General features: G+C 46.5%; 1 protein-coding gene across 3 annotated transcripts in view; it reads left to right on the top strand.

Moving 5' to 3' along the window:
• Positions 1-18685, top strand: part of STK31 (serine/threonine kinase 31) — a 91634-nt gene that overhangs the window by 44793 nt on the left and 28156 nt on the right. For 2 of the 3 annotated variants that reach the window (XM_087946917.1, XM_087946916.1), the window contains exon 13: positions 15886-16002. The exons of the other annotated variant lie outside the window; for it this stretch is intronic. In XM_087946917.1, coding sequence (XP_087803043.1) covers positions 15886-16002 — 117 coding nt within the window. The remainder of the gene's footprint in view (positions 1-15885; positions 16003-18685) is intronic. 3 annotated transcript variants of the gene reach the window in all.

Genomic DNA, 18685 nt, shown 5'->3' with positions numbered 1-18685 from the left:
TTGGACAATGTGTTAATTTCTTCTCCTAGCAAATTTAACAAATCCTTTCAAATTGATTAGAAAAATAGGAATAAAAACACCAATCCTGAATTCTATTGCAAGCCGAAACCAGTCTACCACTTTGACAGCTGTCAAACTGCAGCATGGCCGGAGCTTTGTCCCAGTCATTGGACCTCGGATCGGCTGAGGGCCGATCTACAAGGTACTGAGGTTCTGGGGCTGGGAGGAGTTTGAATACCATCCTCACCTCCTTTCCGCACTTTGGCTTGGGAGGCTCCCAGCGGTTTCGGCCATTGGAGATGCTCAGATTAAGCGCGGTAGCCTTTAAAGGGGCAGAAGACCTGCAGAGAAGAGTACAGGTAGTGAGAGTAGGTTTAGGAAAGTGAAAGACTGCAGCGTGATCGGGGTGACTCCAGAGTAGGATCGTTGGAGTCAGAGATGGCAGAATCACAAAAGGCTAGCCGCGATGTAAGGAGAATGAAGGGGGCGGCTCGACAGCCATCACGCCCTCTAAGCCCAGCAGTCCTAGAACAGATGGCTTCATTTTACAGCCCCAAGCCAAAGGACAAGGCTGCAGGAACTCGAAAGGGTTCCAAGGCAGCTGAGAGGGACGAGAGCCGCAGGGACAAGGCTCTGGATAAAGTGTGGGCTTGAGGGAAAGCGCAAAATGATAAGAAAATGGCACCCAGCATAATTTCCCACCCAAATGAGGAACGGCTGTTATCGAGAGGAGAGAGGGAACTGCAAACTGACAGGACTGCAGTAGCAGAAGCGGCCATAGGGGGAGATGAAGAGCAGGAAACTGTTGAGGCTTCTGAGATCAGAAACTTTTCCAATATCTGCCCAGCAACAGAGCAACTGACAATTACTGATCAGAGGCACAGAATGGCTTCAGAAGCAACCTTTACTCCCATGTCAGCTGGGATCAGACCAGTTAGGGCACATGAACCTGAGTTCCAGATTAATATGCAGGCTATGTTAAATGAGGCAGTGAGGCAAGGAGTATCAGCTGTCTTGAGACAGAGCAGAGGTTCTCCCTCAGAGGTTTCTACTTCCTCCTCCAGACGCAGTAGGAGACACAGGTCTCATTATGATGATGATCTTTCCCTGCATACAGAATCAGGTGCGTATATTCCTGCTGTAAGCTCCCACTCCATCACATCTGACAGTGGCCAGCTGATGGACAGAAACTATTCTGATGATGAGGGCCTCAACGAGGCTGAGCAAGGCTCTATCCCTGGCTTGTTCCAACCTTTAGATCTCTACTCTTTAAGGCCAAAAAGGCCACAGGGTGAGGCTTAGTCCCTGAACCACAGGAGCCTGCAGACCCCTCTGCAGACCCTAATGACCCATTGTTTTCTGAGAAAACAGTCACAGTAGATGTCATCCCTGCACCAAAGATGTTCACCACAGTCATCCAAAGACAGTGGTCGTCCCTTGGGTCCAGTCCAAGCCCTTCCTCCCTAGACAAGAAATTGTTTAATGTAGAAGGCGATCTTTCCAAGGCCCTGGAAGTGCCCGATGTTGATGCCCCAGTTGCAGCCTGCAAGCCAACACAGACATCCCTGGGGAGCCTAAGGACTCACTGAAGGCTGAGGACAAGAAGGCTGAGCAAACGTTGCAAAGAACACACCTGTCAGCAGCATGGGCAGTGAAAGCTTCCACAGCCGCATCTTTCTTCAACGGCCTCTCTCATCTGGCTCCAGGAGCTACAGGAGAGAATTCCACTGGACGATGTCAGATCACACCTGAATGTGAACAAACTATTGGCAGCAGTAGAATTTTCAGCTGATGCCACACTGAGTGCTTCCAGATTTGCATCCAGGGCAGTAGGAGGAACAGTGACCTCTCATCACTTGCTCTGGCTAAAGCAATGGCAGACTGATATGAGGCACAAGTGGAGGTTGGCCACGACCCCATTTAAAGGGGATAAATTGTTTGGAGAGGCTCTGGATAAGATCCTAGTGGACTCCGAGGACAAAGGGAAGGTTTTGCCGTCCAAGTGCAGAAAAAGTGATTATAGAGCAACTCCCTATGCCAGACACTTCTATTATAGGACCCCCGAAACAGGAGGGGGATTCCCCAGACCCCAGAGGTCTTTCGCCCCCAGGCAGGAACAAAGCCAGGACAGGACAGGTAGAAATTGTCCTTTTAACAATAAATGGCCCTTTCGAAGGGCTGGGGGTTGTCCCTTCCAACGCCCCAGATAAAATAGAGACCAACCCTCCCATTGGGGGATGTCTGGCCTTGTTTGCCAGGCGTTGGAAGGAAGTAACCACTGACACCTGGGTCCTGGAGATAGTCCACAATGGACTATCTATAGAATTCCTCTCTATGCTCCCGAGGTTTTTCATTCATTGCCCTACCTCTAGGAATGCAGAGAGAAGGAACCTTATGGAAACAGCTATTCAGCACTTCTGGAGATTCAGGCTATTCAGCCAGTGCCTGAGGGTCAATAAGGCATGGGATTCTATTCCATATTGTTTGTAATCCCAAAAGCCTTGGGAGGATGGAGGGCAATTCTGGATTTGAAGCACCTTAACCGCCAGGTGAAATACAGGAGGTTCAAGATGCATTTACTCCAGTCCATCCTGGAAGGAATTAGGGAGGGGGACTTCCTTACCTCCATTGATTTAACGGAGGCCTATCTCCATGACCCTATTATCCCTGCTCATCGACAATTCCTCAGGTTCTGCTACAATGGGAGGCACTACCAATACAGGGCCTTGCCCTTTGGACTTTCCTCACCCCCCAGGTCGTTCACTAAGCTGTTGGCAGCCCTGGCAGCCCACCTTAATCTACCAGTTAGGGTCCAGTGTTATCTCGATGACATACTGGTCTAGTCATCTTCCCCATCTAGAGCTGTAGAGGATTTAGAGATCACCATTCAGGTGCTCCAAGAGTATGGCTTGTCTGTCAATGAGGCCAAAAGCCACTTTACTCCCACCAATACCTTACTTCATCTGGGAACTGTAATAGATACTATTTCCTGCAAGGTGTCCTTATCCCTAGAATGTCAGGAGAGTATCAGAGAGTTAATTGGACAAGTGAAATAAAAACCTAGAGTATCCCTATCTATGCTTTCTAAGCTCCTGGGGAAAATGATATCCTGCATTAATATAGTGCCCTGGGCTAGACTGCACGCCAGGTCATTCCAATGGTTTCTTCTATCTTATCAGAAGGCAGGAGTTGTTCCCTCTTACAGGTCAGGTTAAGTCGGTGGGTCCTTAAATCTTTAAGATGGTGGTCATTTGAGGCGCTTTCCATGGGACTCCTATTCAAGGAACTGGACAGGTTCTGACTACAGATGCCAGTCTTCATGGCTGGGGTGCCCACATTCAATCCAGGGTGCTTCAAGGACAATGGTCACAGACAGATTTGGACCATAATATCAATTGGTTAGAGCTTCGAGCGGTCCATCTGGCCCTGAGACAATTTGAGGACGTGGTCTCAGGTAAGGACATCCTAATCTTGACTGACAATGTCTACCAAGGCACACATTAACCACCAAGGGGGGGACTCATTCAGGGCCTCTGATGCTGGAGGCAGAGCAGCTCTGTTTATGGGCAGAGAGACACCAGGTATCGCTCATAGCTGAGCACATTGCAGGCGTGGCCAATGTTGAGGCTGACTGGCTTAGCAGAGCCACCATTGACCATGCAGAGTGGTGTTTGTATCCCGATTTGTTTCAGGAGCTGTCGGAGCGCTTTGGATGCCCAGCAGTGGATCTCTTTGCTTCCTAAGACAACACGCAACTCCCGAGATTCTATTCCAGGTTTGCGGTTCTGGGAGCGGAGGGAACAAATGCTTTACGCAGCCCTTGGCCACGGGAGCTCCTATATGCCTTTCCTCCTCTGCCCCTGATCCCGAGGGTCATCCAGAAACTTTTGGTGGAAAGAGCAGAGCTTATCCTTGTAGCCCGTCATTGGCCCAGGAGGCCATGGTTTGCAGACTTAGTAAATCTTTCCATTTCCAGACCATGGAGGATACCAGAGGACAGAGTATTGCTTAGCCAGGGGCCAATCTTGCATCCAGAGCCCCATTGGCTTAACTTGGCCGTCTGGAGATTGAGTGGGGATCTCTGATCCAGGACAATTATTCCTCCAGAGTAATAAGATCTATCCAGGCCTCCAGGAGACCCTCCACCAACTGCATCTATGATGCAACCTGGAAAGCTTTCAGCACATGGTGTTGTAAGTATCACATTGTCCCTTCTGAGGCCTCGATTGCCCAGGTGCTGGACTTCCTCCAAGTGGACCTGGACAAGGGGCTTTCACCTAATACTCTGCAGAGGGAGGTTGCAGCCTTGTCCTCTGTTCTATCCTTGGGGGGAGTGGAATCTTTGTCTAGACATCCCCCGGTCCGTAGGTTTCTAAAGGGGGCTACAAACTTGAGGCCTTCAGTGGTTCATTGATATCCAACATGGGACCTCTCTAAAGTACTGCAGTCACTGACTAAAGCCCCATTTGAACCACTGAGGTCAATTCCCTTGCAGTTTTTGTCTTGTAAGGTAGCCTTTCTGGTAGCGATCACCTCTGCCAGAAGCATGTCGGACCTGGCAGCCTTGTCTGTCAGGAAAGACCTTTGTGTGTTTCACACCAATCGAGTGGTGTTAAGACTAGACCCTTCGTTCATGCCAAAGGTGAACTTGTGGTTCCACAGATCCCAAGAACTAATTTTACCTGACTTTTGTCCGCATCCTGTGCACGCGTTAGAAAGATGATGGCATACTGTGGACGTTCAGAAGGTGTTGAGGATTTACATCAAGAGGACATCATCCTTCAGGAGGTCTGAATCCCTCTTTGTTTCCTTTCAACCTTCCACCATGGGCTGCAATGTAACTCCAACGACTGTGGGGAGATGGACAAGACTTTGCATAGCCAAGGCCTACCAAACACAGGGACTTACAGTTCCTCCAAGGATAACAGTGCACTCAAGAAGCGTGGCAACACCGACGGCGTGAGCCACCCCGGCCTCTCTGGAGGAGATTTGCAGGGCAGCTACCTGGGCCTCTCCTCCGTTCATCAGACACTATAAGCTGGACTCATTTGCTTCTGCTGAGGCAGCTTTTGGACGGAGGGTTCTGCAAAAGGTCCATTCTGTATAAGGGACTGGAACCACACAAGGCCCACCCATAGGACAGCCAGTTTTTGTATGTCCCAATCCTGAATGCTATCTCCACCACAATGGAGAAGGGTCGTTGGTCCTAACCTGATACGACCTTTCTCTTTGTATGGAGATAGCATTCATTCCCACCCTTTCGTGGTGTGTTCCGAATGTAATGGTGTGTATTATACTTACAGAAGAACACGTCAGTCTGTCATTATTCCTTCGCCAATTTCTGGGGAGGTCCTTAGCAGCAGAGGAAGTCATCAAAGTTTTGACAGACTCAGTCCAATCACAGACAGAGATTGATCACCCAATCCTGAATGCTATCTCCACACAAAGAGAAAGGTTGTATCAGATTAGGACCAACGACCCATCTCTTTTTGGATTGAAGTTTCTTTATTGTTATGGGTAATCTGTTTTTTCTGGTTTCGGGAGTTATTGGTACATATAGATTGATGACTCTTTTCGCTTCAAGTAAAAATATGTTGTATTGGTCTTCAACAGTATTGCATCCAGTGAATAGAAATTGCCAATCAAGGGATGAGAAATCGTTGTTTATAAGATCATACTTGCCTTTTTTGAAGTTATAATTGGGGATTACGTCATTGTGATGATTTTTGTGTGGATGTATGTTGAGACAAAAGTCAATCATGCTGTGGTCACTGTTGGAAAAGAGTTCTTTAATTTGTATTCCATAAACTGAATTCAAACTATTGCAGAAGATGAGATCGAGGCAGTTGTTTAGTATTGTTGTGTTCTGGCTTGCTGCCACTGAGCCCATTGCAACTTAGCCCCATTTTAAAGGGAGCAACTGCCATTCAAGCAGGCAGCAGCCTTTTTTTCCTTTTGCAGAACAGCTCCTGGGCTAAGTAAGCTGTCATAATGGCTGAACAGTTTCTGTCAGCTGACAGCATGGCAGGGCAAGAAGCCTCTTCATCTGCTCCCAGCAGGAAGACCAGCTCCAGAAGAGTTAGATCAGCCAGTCAAGATGCAACTGACAAGATTAGAGCCAAGGCTATCTTACTCTAGAAAACCATCTAGAGCTGATGAAAAGGATGCTGGCAGAAGAATGAAGGCTCTGGAGAAACAAATTTCTAGAGTGCAAAGGAAGACTCAGCAGGAAAGTGTTCCATCTCCTGTCTTAACAGTTACTGTCGCTCCATCCCCCCAGCCAGCTTTGCAGGCTAGTGTTAAGGTCCTTTGAACTTGTCTCCAGAGGGTGATAGAGAGCAGTTTTCAGTTTTTCCAACTAGAAATCTGCAGGAGAAAGAACAGTTCCCCTTTGACTGCCTGGCAACAGGGATAGAACCTCAGGGTAGGAATAGGGCCTGAGGCAACCTTCACACCCACTGCGGCTGGGCTCTGCACTGTATTTAGGGAGGGATCTGTTCTATCCGAGGAACTCAATATCCTCATATCACAAGCTATCTCTCAGGGTGTAGCCAATACACTACATTTTGGAAGCCGTACTTCTTTTGTTACGTCTGAGCCCCCTCCACAGCTGTCACATCACTACATGTATCCCAGGCACATGGGGCTACATCTCCCGCCCATTTTACCAGAAGCAGGGCATTGGCATTAGAGGAACCTGACCTGGTAGAACAAGGCTTCTTGGACAATGACCTTGATTTGGCCCCTGATTCCCCTCTTTCACTGGGCTCTTTCGTCCAGTGCTGTTTAAGTCCTTCCTCCGTAAGGCCAGGACCATGGCTCCGATTGGGAGTAGTTTGGCCACGCCTATGGAAACTTCTGGTCCTCAGGTATCAGATAAGGCTGTATTCTCTGAACCAGTCATTACGCAGGAAGATATCCCCTGCCCCAAATTTTTCCTTGAGGTGGTTCAGAGGCAGTAGAACCAGCCTGGCACATTCCCCAAGCTGGGAGGAATTGACAGGAGACTTTTTAACATGGCTCCCTCCTTGTCAGAGACCTTAGAGTTGCCTTTGGTGGATGATCCCTTAGCCTTCCTTGTTTCTCCCTCAGCTGTCTCTGGAGACATTGCTGAGGCTTTGAAGGCTGAGGTCAGGAAGGCAGAATTAAATTTCTGCCAAACACATCTAGCTAATGCCTGGGCATTTAGGGTGGCTACTGCCACCTCCTTTTTCGTTAGGACCTAATTACTGTGTTTCTCCAACAACACGGCCTCCACCAATAGCAAGGCCCAACATGATTTCTAGGCATGAAGTGAAATTAAGCCCTGCCCCCCAAATTTAGGCCTATTTAAACCATGCGTTTCCCCGCCATTTTTCACATTGTTCATTAGAACTACACGAGGTGAAGAGAAATGGGGGGGGGGAGGGCGGGGGGGGAGAAAAGTTGCCTTTAGGAGTACCCTGCAGGTAGCCTAGGCTAGAATAACCCGATCTACTACCGATAGAACATCAGCAGATAGAAGCTTCCCGATGGCTTCGATCAGCCGGTAGAAGCGGTCTCAGGGCGAGCGCCCACAAACACTCCCCTCGCCATGAGGCCGTTTCTATTGGCCAATAAAAGCTCCCCAAAGGCAGAGTCACCAACTGCTTCTGGGCGAGGTGTGGCTGCCCGTGTCCCCTCACCATGAGGCACTGTCTTTTGGGCAATGGAAGCTCCCACACGGGCAGTCACCAGCCAGGTTGATCGGCCAGTAGAAGTGGCCTTGGGGCGAGCGCCCACGCACACTCCTGTCGCCCTGAGGCCACTTCTATCAGCCAATGAAAGCTCCCCGAAGGCAGAGTCACCAGCCGCTTCGTGGCGAGGCGTGGCTATAAATTAGGTTCCCAACTGCAAACTCAATGCAACTACAAACTCAATGCAACTGCAAACTCAATGCAATGTACATATCCTGTTGTCAGAATAAATATCAGACGACCCCAAGATTCCCGCTGCGTTATTGCTTCCTGAGCCAGCCGCTCTTCTTTGTCCCCTCTGATAGCCCTATTTCCCCTCCTGCCCCGATTTCCCACTGCAACAATTTGGACTGGGGGAGGCAGGGTGGGGGCAGAGTGGAGGGGCTCCTGGGTTTTCTGGCTGAGCTGGGTGAAGATCATCCTGGTAGGCCCAAAGGGTGGTCTTTCAGATTGCTTTAATGATTAATAGGATGCTTCCCTGAACCCCCAACTCCCTCCAGTGGGGAGGACGGCGTCTTGCTGGGCCCAGGAGAGATGATGGCTGCATTGCAGGGAAGAAACACACACACCCCTAAAAAAAAAAGCCCCTTGGGGAAATGTAAATGAATGAATAAACTTAAAGGGTCTTGGGACAACCCCACCCCCAGGTAAATTGCACCAATAAAAGAGTGGTGGCGGAAGAGCAGGGACCTTCAGGTTCAGAAACTCTTGGTTAAGTACAAGTTGCTACTTCTTCCCTCCCTGCCCTCATTTCACATTTCCTTTGATCACAAAGCAGATCTTAATGATAAACAACCCTTTTGTAACTTACCAACTGCATGCCAAATCCCCCCCCCCAATGGCCTAATGTGTTTGGGTTAATTGATTAATTGAGTTAATGATCTAAAGGGATTTTTATTTTGGTCTAGAGAGAAGATGAGTTTAAAAAGAAAGCTACTCTGTGGAATTCAAGAAAGCAATCGTGGAGGATTCTCGTGGTTAGAATCTGACCGCTTTCTGCAAAGGAAATATGTTGCATCTCCGTATGGTCCGAAAATGGAGAGCTGAGTATGATAACCTCAGTCAACAGGTGCAGAAGGGAAATGCCAAGAAGTGCAGGTGTGGTTCAGGTCAACATCCATTATATCCTGAACTTGAAGACACCATCTCTCAATGGATTGCTGACAGGAGAGCAAAGGCTTTGGTTGTACGTAGGGCTGATATTCAAGCATTTGCCCTTGCAATGTCACCACAGTTTGAAATTACCCAAGGAGAATTCAAAGTCTTTCATCGCTGGCTGGATGGCTTCCTTCAACGATATGAATTGTCTCTGAGGAGATCCACTTCGCTCTTCAAGCTAGAAGATGCTGAAAGTGTCAAACGGGCACTTGCTTTTAAATCATTTGTTGACACCATTGATTTCTCCAAATATAATGTGTCTCACGTGATTGCGATGGATGAGACTGCAGTTTTTATGGGCCAAGAGGCTCAAAAAACAATTGATAAGAGGGGTGCCTCGTCAATTTACATTCCATCAACTGGATATGAAAGCGCACGTATTACATGCATCTTGGCCATTCGCCTGGATGGGACCAAAGTAGCACCTGTTGTCATTGCCAAGGGCAAAAAAGAAAAAAATTGAACATGTTTCAGGGACTTATTTGCTTGAAACCGAAAAGGCTTGGTGCACACAGGGCGTTATAAGGAAGTGGGTCGAGTTAATACTGCCACTTGTGTGAGGTGGCTAAAGAGGCATGCTGATACGGGATGCAGCCAGCACTCACCATGCCAAAGACATGAAGCGTTTCCTTGCACAGAAAGAGTGGATCAAATAATGATCCCAGCAGGAATGATAGCACATCTCCAAACCCTAGACATTGCAGTAAACAAACCATTCAAGGACAATCTGCAGGTACAAATCAATGACTATATTGAGAATCGCATGGAGAGAAACCAACGAGGAAACTGAAGCCTAGCCTGGCAGAGGTTGTGAGTTGGGTGAAGAAGGCATGGGATACCATCACTGACACCTGTGTTGCCAATGCACTACGAGCAGGATACATGGACAAGATATACTCCTTTAAGGAGACCTCTATTGCTAAACATCAGCGATTGGGACCAATTCTTTTACAGGCAATGGAATCACAAGAGATTCCAGGCGCAATACAGGCTTTGGAGTGTTATGACAATGTCCCAGAAGAAGATGACATAACTGTTTTTGAATAAATTGTTGCTACCTATGTTTGCATAAATTGTTCCTGTGTTTGAATAAATTGTTCCTGTATTTGAATAAATGGCTTGGTTTATTCATTTTTATTAAAATGGTGGATTTTTAATAAATTGGGGTGTTGCTCTGTGGTTCCCCTGGGGGTGGTAGCTGGGATTTGGCATGCAGTTGGTAAGTTACAAAAGGGTTGTTTATCATTAAGATCTGCTTTGATCAAAGGCAACATGAAATGAGGGCAGGGAGGGAAGAAGTAGCAGCTTGTGCTTAACTGAGAGTTTCTGAACCTGAAGGTCCCTGTTCTTCCGCCACCTCTCTTTTGTTGGTGCAATTTACCGGGGGGTGGGGGTTGTCCCATGACCCTTTGAGTTTATTCATTCATTTACGTTTCCCCAAGGGGCTTTTGGGGGGGGGTGTTTCTTCCTTGTAACGCAGCCATCATCTCTCCTGGGCCCAGCAAGACGCCGTCCCTTCCCCCACTGGAGGGAGTTGGGGGTTCAGGGAAGCATCCTATTAATCATTAAAGCAATCTGAAAGACCATCCTTTGGGCCCACCAGAATGATCTTCACCCAGCTCAGCCAAAAAACCCAGGAGCCCCTCCACTCTGCCCCCTGTCCCCCCCCCCAGTACCTGCTCTGCTCAAGTCAAGAGATGGGAGGGGGAGAACCAGTCCTTGGATTCCCACAGCACACCTGGGAGGAGGCTTGTCTAGGATGGAAACTAAAGCAGGGTTGGAGCTGGGATGGAGTACCCAGGAGAGGATTTCCAAGGCTGGAGAGAGAAGTTTAAAAGAGTGGGACAGGAGAAGACAAAAGCTTCTTTAGTGACCTTCCTACGATCCAAATGGTTGCAGTGGGAAATAGGAGCGGGAGGGGAAATAGGGCTATCTGAGGGGACAAAGAAGAGCGGCTGGCTCAGGAAGCAATAACGCAGCGGGAATCTTGGGGTCATCTGATATTTATTCTGACAACAGCATATGTACATTGCATTGAGTTTGCAGTTGCATTGAGTTTGCAGTTGGGAACCCCGATGCATAGCCACGCCTCACCCCGAAGCGTCTGGTGACTGCCTTCGGGGAGCTTTCATCGGCTTATAGAAACAGCCTCGTGTTGAGGGCAGTGTGCGTGGGTGCTCACCCCTAGGCCGCTTTTATCGGCCTTGCTGTATTTTGGGGGGTTAAAAAAAAATAAGGCCCGGCCTTATTTTGTGAGAAACGGTACTTTGGCTCAAGGAGTTGTAGGCGAGGGTTCCCCCAGAGGAGAGACACATTCACCAAGATATCAATAAACTGCTGGCAGCAGCAGAGTTTTTGGCCAACTCCTCTTTGCATTCTGCCCATTTCTCCTCCAGATCTCTTGCCTCCAACATCACCTCCCACTGCCTTTTATAGCTTCGCCAGTGGCAGGCGGACTTCAAGACTAAATGAAGGTTGGCTTCTGCCCCCTACAAGGGGTCCTCTCTCTTTGGAGAGGCCTTGGACCCATTCTTAATGGAGAACACAGACAAGCGTAAGGTCTTGTCCTTTGTCACTAGAAGGGCAGATAGGCGGTCATTCCCCATGGATGTTGGTTTCCCTTTCGTCCACCAGACAGTGTTACTGACCATGGCCAATTGCAGCGCCCTTACCCTCCCAGAAACCTACCATCAGGACAGACCTGCTTTTAGGGATAGATACAGGCAACAGCAACCTCAGGACAAGCGGCCCTTTTGTGGAGATGGGGGGGTGCCCTTTTCGCCGCTTCAAGTGACTGCCAGAGCTCATTGGTGAGCACCTAACCCTATTTGCCCACTAGTGGAGAATATAACAACAGATTTGTGTGTTCTGAATACTCTTAAGATTTGGTTTAACTCTGGAGTTTCTCTCCATTCCTACGAGGCACTTAATCAGTTGCCCCACCTCCAAGAACTCCATCAAGAGGGATCACATGGACAAGGCAATTCAACACCTGGAAATCCAGGCCATTGAACCAGTCCCAGAAGATCAACAGGGGCACGGATTTTACTCGATCGTATTCCTAGTTCCGAAGACCTCAGGGTGGGTGGGATGGAGACTGCATCTCAAAAGATTGAATGTCCATTTGACGTACAAGAGGTTCAAAATGCATTCTTTGCAGTCAATCTTTGACAGCATCAGGATGAGCGACCTCCTGACCTTCGACTTGACAGAGGCATACTTCCACATCTCCATTCACAGATGGTACCTCAGGTTCTGTTATTCGGGTCACCATTTTCAGTACAGAACTCTGCCATTCCACCTAGCCTCTGCCCCCAGGTCCTTCGCAAAGGTCCTGGCAGCACTGGTTGCACACCTGAGAACCATCCTGGTGCGCCTCCGGTGCTACCTCGACGATACCCTCATCCAATCTTCCTTGCCCCAGATGGCTCAGAAGGATCTAGAAATGACAATCTGTTTTTCAGGAATAAAGATTTCCAATAAATTTTCAGAAAAGTCATCTGATGCCAACAACTCGACTGCTCCATTTAGGAGCAGTGATAGACACTAGGCTGTGAGAAGTCTTATCTTTCCCAGGAACAACAGAACAGTATCAAGTCCTTAGTCACCCAAATCAGAACGGAACGCCTTGTCCCATTGGCAGTTCTCTCTCAGCTCCTGGGAAAGATGGTCTTGAGCATAGCCATTGTTCCTTGGGCCTGATCACACCTAACAACTCTGCAATGGTTCCTGCTACCATTCCAGAAAGCAGGGGGTCAGCAATTCCACTTCCAAGGTCAGGGTTCCATTAGAAACAGTCAGGTCCCTCAGGTGGTAGGTGTCCCCAGGAATAGCCAGGGGAACATTGTTCAAGGAGGCCAGCCTTCTGACCCTGACCTCAGATGCCAGCCTGTTCGAATAGGGAGCCCATCTCCAGCAACAGTTGGCTCAAGGACAATGGTCTCAGGCAGACTTCAAGCACAACATCAATTGGCTGGAGCTCCGAGTGTTCCATCTCGCTCTTCGTCATTTCAAAGCCACGGCAGAGGGGCATCACTTATTAATCTTGACAGACAATGTGGCCACAAAAGCGCATGTCAACCACCAAGGGGGCACCCATTCGAGGTCTCATGCGTGAGGTGGAGCAACTATTTCTCTGGGCAGAGGCTCACCTGAGTTTCATCAAGGCGGAGCACATCTCAGGCATGGCAAATGTGCAGGCAGACTTTCTCAGCCGGAGCATGGTGGATCACTCCGAGTGGCAGCTGCACCCAGACTTTTCTAGGAACTGTGCGAGAGGTTCGGCTGCCCGGTCCTGGACTTATTCTCCACCCCAACGAATTCGCCACTTCCCAAATACTTCATGAGGTTTTCGGCTCCAGGAGCAGAGGGAGTCAACTCCCTCCGCTGCCCATGGCCCAAGGGCCTGTTGTATGCATTGCCTCCTCTCCCCATCATACTGGGAATGATCAGGAAACTTCTCGTGGAGCAGGCAGAGATTTTGCTCATTGCACCCCATTGGCCCAGACTGCCATGGTATGCAGACCATGTCAGTCTCTCTGTGTCCCGGCCCTAGAGAATCCCTCGAGACAGGGTCTCTCTCAGCCAGTGGGTCTTGGTCCATCCAGAGCCTCAGTGGCTCCAACTGACCGCCTGGCACTTGAGAGGAGGATCCTGATCAGGGACAACTTTTCAAGAAAGGTGATACAGACGATACAGGCTTCTAGGAGGCTTTCCACCAACAGAATTTATAATTCTACTTGGAAGGCATTCTGCAGTTGGTATGCTAAGTCAGGTCTGGACCCCACATCAGTTTCCATCCCTCAGATCCTGGATTTTTTGCAAGAGGATCTAGATAAGGGGTTAGCCCCTAACACCATCCGAAGACAGGTTGCGGCCTTGTCTTCAGTATTGACTTATGGGGACTTGGACTCCATAGCACACCATCTGGTAGTGTGCTCCTTTTTAAGGGGGGTGATTAATTTAAAGCCACCTGTACACAGGTATATGTGGGACTTATCTAGGTTTTACACGCCCTTACCTTGCTACCTTTTGAACCTCTCAGATCTACGAATCTGCGTTTTCTGTCTTTTAAGGTCACCTTTTTAGTTGCCATCACAACGGCCAGGCGAATCTCAGAACTGGCTGCTCTCTCCATAAGAGAGGAATTCTGTACCTTCCACGCAGACAGGGTGGTTTTATGTCTGGATCCCTCATTCGTCCCTAAGATCAACTCCTGTTTCAACCGGGCTCAGGAGATAGCGTTGCCAAACTTCTGTCCAGGTCCTTCTCATCTGCTGGAACAGAGATGGCACACTCTGGATGTAAGGAGGGCTCTACTCAGGTACATAAAATGGACTTTGCGTCACTGTAAATCTGAATCGTTGTTTATCTCGTTCCAACCATCTTCTCTAGGTTCAAAGGTCACTTCATCGACCATAGGCAGTTAGATAAGGACATGTAATGCAAAGATCTATGAGGAACTGTCCATTCCGGTCCCCAGACGGTTAACCATCCATTCTACCCGAAGCGCTGCAACCACAGCTGCATGGGTGACACAGGCCTCGATTGAAGAGATCTGCAGGGCGGTGACATGATCCTCTCCATCTCCCTTTGTGTGCCATTATAAGTTGGACATTTTTACCATAGCTGAGGCTGCCTTTCGGAGGCAGGTGCTTCAGCGAGTGCATGTAGCTAGGGGGACTCAGGACCACAATCCCCGCCCTTAGGGACATCAGGCTTTGGTATGTCCCATCCGTGGATTCTCCAATCGACGTGCTGGAGAAAGAGCGTTGTCTTACCTGAATGCTTCTCAGCACGGTGATGCAGAATCCACTCCCTCCCTGGGAGGCAATCAGGTCCCTCGTCCAGCATAGGAGGAGCAAAAGAGCCAACGCCACCAAAGAGTTCTTCAGTTGACCGCGCCTTCATCGTGAACTGGGGAAAATGACAATTGACAATGGGTGTGGCAAAAGATTAAGGACTCAGTCTGGGTTTAGGCATGTGTCAACCCATCCGTGGATTCTCCATCGCCATGCCGAGAAGAAGCATTCTGGTAAGACAATGCTCTTATTTCATTAAAAGGCAGTAAAATGTAGAAAAGTAACCTACTTCTTTTTTGCTTTGTATACTGCAGCTGAATCCAAATGAGATAATTGTTGCTTTTGCAAAAAATATTACAATAGAAGATACAAAATGGAATACTTCATTATATAAAATAGCAATTAATATTTGAACAGAGAATTGTTGGTCAAAAATAAAATTTTTGCTACAGTGGTCTTCAGGAGAAAATTAGTATTATGATTTAATTTACAATGACGACTGGACTGAATTCATGTCTTGCTGGGGAATAATATTCAGCTCTGATTAACAATTTGAAATGGAATCACTTCAATTAATGAAATAAAAGAATAGTGTTTTCAATGGATTTGGTCTAAAAGAAATTGAGGTGTTTCAAATTCTGTTCCATTGGCTTGGAACCATGATGCAAACATACCGCATGCCCTATTACACCAAGGTAAGATCCAGTTCTCCGAGGCAGGTCAATTTCCTTGAGTGTCTTGCCAATTGAGCTTTAGCTTATTTTTTCAAGTACTAGATAGCAAAACAAAATGAATACTTGTTCCAATCTTGTCATTAAGAGTGAATAAGTGTGGCACAACTGTAATGTAGCACTTCTGGAAGTTTTTCTGGTCCGTATTGAAAGGGGATTTTCCTTAGTTAAAAAAAAAAAAGTTAAGGTGATGCACAGATCAATCAACTGAACACCCTCAATTTGAGTGTTGACAAGGTGCATTGGAGTGTGATGGCTTTATTTGCAAGTCAATGTCAGTAATTTTTGGGAGATTTGGCTATTTATTCTTTTGCTTTCTTGCTTAAAAAGATAGATTGCTCAAGGCAGAATGGAACGCAGTCTAACACTGCAGTTTTCTCATTCGCTATTAACTGTTTGAGTAATCTTTCTGAAATTACTTTGCAGATTAATAGTACTGTAGATAACAACTTTTTGTTTGTGTCTCTTTTTCCTGTCAAGTTTTTTGACATAGAATCAGCAATATTAATGAAATCCGAGGATGTAGCTTTCAATGTAGATGAAGTTCTTAAGAATGTCGAGCATGATATTTCGCAAGAATATGACATGTTTCTAACCGTAAGCTATATTACTATATTTTTCCTTTCACATAAAAGTTTCAAAAGTGCTTTGTTTCAAAAGGCAACAGGACTGGTTTTTCCTTGAGGAAGAACAAAATGTTTAGTTTCTCAACCAAGAAACATCATCACTTGTGATGGAGGAAAGGAGAGGTATGGAAGGATAGGTTCTGACTGGATGTTGGGGAGGATGTAAAGACACTAATAAAGGAGAATATTGTAGCTCAGGCTTGAAGAGAGGTCCTTGGTGCTGTCTGAGCCTGCTTGTTTTCTTGGAGATGTTTCATTACCCAAACTAGGAAACATCATCTGTGCTAGCGCTGATGATGTTTGTTTGTTAATTTTGTGTGTCAAGCATGAATGAGAAAGCAAGTATAAGTATGAACATAACATATACACATATAAGTATAAACAGGTATAATTATATACATAATAAATGAGTATGAATAAATAGATGGGAACAGGACAGGGATGTAGGCACGCTTTTGCGCTTACGCACGCCCCCTTACATACTTCTTAGGAATGGAGTGAGGTCCACGGTAAACAGTTTAAGGTTAAAGTTTTGGGGGTTTGTGGATGTAATAACAGAGTCAGTGAGTTCCAGGCATTGACCATTCTGTCACTGAAATCATATTTTCTGTAATCAGGTTTGGAACGATTTACTTTGAGTTTGTATCTATTGTTGGCCCATGTATTATTGCAGTTGAAACTGAAGTAGTCATTGACAGATAGAACATTGTAGCAGACAATTTTGTTTACTAAGCTTAGTCCAGACCATAGGCGGCATAGTTCTAAGTTGTCCAGGTCCAAAATTTCAAGCCTGGTAGCATAAGGTATTCTATTGCGAGCAGAGGAATGGAGTATTCTTCCCGTGAAATACCTCTGGACTCACTCAATTGTATTAATGTCTGTTATATAGTGTGGATTCCAGGCAGATGAGCTGTATTCGAGAATTGGTCTGACAAAGGTTTTGTATGCCCGGGTTTGCAGTACAGTGTTACTGGAGAAGAAGCTTTGCAAAATTAGATTAACAACTCTTAATGCTTTTTTGGCAATTTGTTACAGTGAGCTCTGGGGCTTAGATCTTTTGAAATGAGTACTCCTAGGTCCTTGACAGAGTGAGGGTTGTCAACAAGGTCGTATCCACCCAGTTTGTATTTGTGTTCTGATTTTTGTTGCTAATGTGTAAGACAGAGCATTTGTTGATTGAGATTTGAAGTTGCCAATTGTTCAGCCAGTCAAGGTCGCTTTGTAGAGTAGCCGTACTGTCAGTGGTGTTAAATAGTTTTACGTCATCAGCGAAGAGGACGCAGTTGCTTATAATATGATCGCAAAGGTCATTTATATAGATTAGAAAGAAAGTGAGTCCTAGAAGGCTGCCTTGGGGGACATCGCTGTTAATTGGTGCAAGGTTTGATAGAGCACTCCTTATTTTGACTACTTGTTTCCTGTTTGACAGGAATGTAGCTATTCATTTGTGCAGTAATCCAGAAATGCTATAAGCGTAGTTTTAACAGTAGTTTGTCGTGTACTATTGAATCAAAGGCTTTGCAGAAGTCTATGTAAATTGCATCTATTGCTTTACCAGTCGAGTTGTGTAGTCCAAATGTTACTACAGTGTAGGAGTTATAGATTAGAAGACAAATTTTTCCTGAAACCAAACTGTTTGTTAGAGAGTAGGATGTTTGTCTCTTAGTGGAAGGTAATGGATTGGTTGATGATTGATTTCATGACTTTGCAGGTGACACAACATAATGAGATTGTTCTGTAATTTTCAACAAAGCTGGGATCTCCCTTTTTGAAGATAGGAATAACTGTGTCAGCTTTGGAAGCCATATTCCATGCTGCCACATAGCCTGAGAAAGTGGAAGGGGGGTTATTTCAATTAAGTAGCTCTAAGTAGACAAAATAAAATTCTGTTGTTAGTTCAAGGTCATTTAGTATGGCACAGGATGAAATAAGGATCTTACTTTTGGATGGATCGTGATTGGGCCATGTTGATGTGATGACGACCAAGGGGGGATGGATTTGTAGGTTGGGAATTGTGGAAAGCTCGAAAACTTTTAGATTCGGGATTCCACAGATGTGCCAGGTGCTCTTCTAATAAAGGTACTTTTGAGATATGTTTGTCTCAGAGTTACTGATTGGAATGGAGATTTGCTGGAACACTGACAAACTGTGGCTAATGACCATAGGTCGGGCAAAGAGCTGGTTCTAAAAGATACCTCGTAGATTGTACTTAGTGGTTTGGCTATGGCAGTGGAAAGCTTTTTCAAGTAGAAGGCACATAATTCATCAGGGCCAATAGATATAGATGGTTTTATGTTGCGGAGTGCCTTTTCAATATTATCTTCTGTAAAATCAATATGTAGAAGATCGTTGCAATTAGTTATGGTTCGATTAGGAAATGTGGGGCACGAGCCATTGCTGTTGACAAGGACTGAATTGAAGAATGTGTTGAAAATATTGGCCTTAACGGCTTCATCATCATAATCTTTCCTGTTAGGCTCTTTTAGGGGTGGCATGGTTTTCGAGTCTTTAAGTTTGGTATTTATGAAATTATAGAAGGTGTAGGTGAATTTTGTGTGTAACAGTTTTTGCTCAGTTTACTAACAGTTTGTTTGCAGTAGTAATTGGTACATTCTGCCTTTATCTGATGGCATAGTGTTTTGTAGCAGCTTTTA

Source organism: Notechis scutatus, chromosome Z (assembly GCF_049901735.1).
Source record: "Notechis scutatus isolate UNSWTSFEM ecotype Mainland chromosome Z, rNotScu1.2, whole genome shotgun sequence".
Taxonomy (NCBI): Eukaryota; Metazoa; Chordata; class Lepidosauria; order Squamata; family Elapidae; genus Notechis; species Notechis scutatus.
The sequence above is the reverse complement of the archived record's forward strand: the minus strand, read 5'-3'. Positions and strand labels throughout refer to the sequence as shown.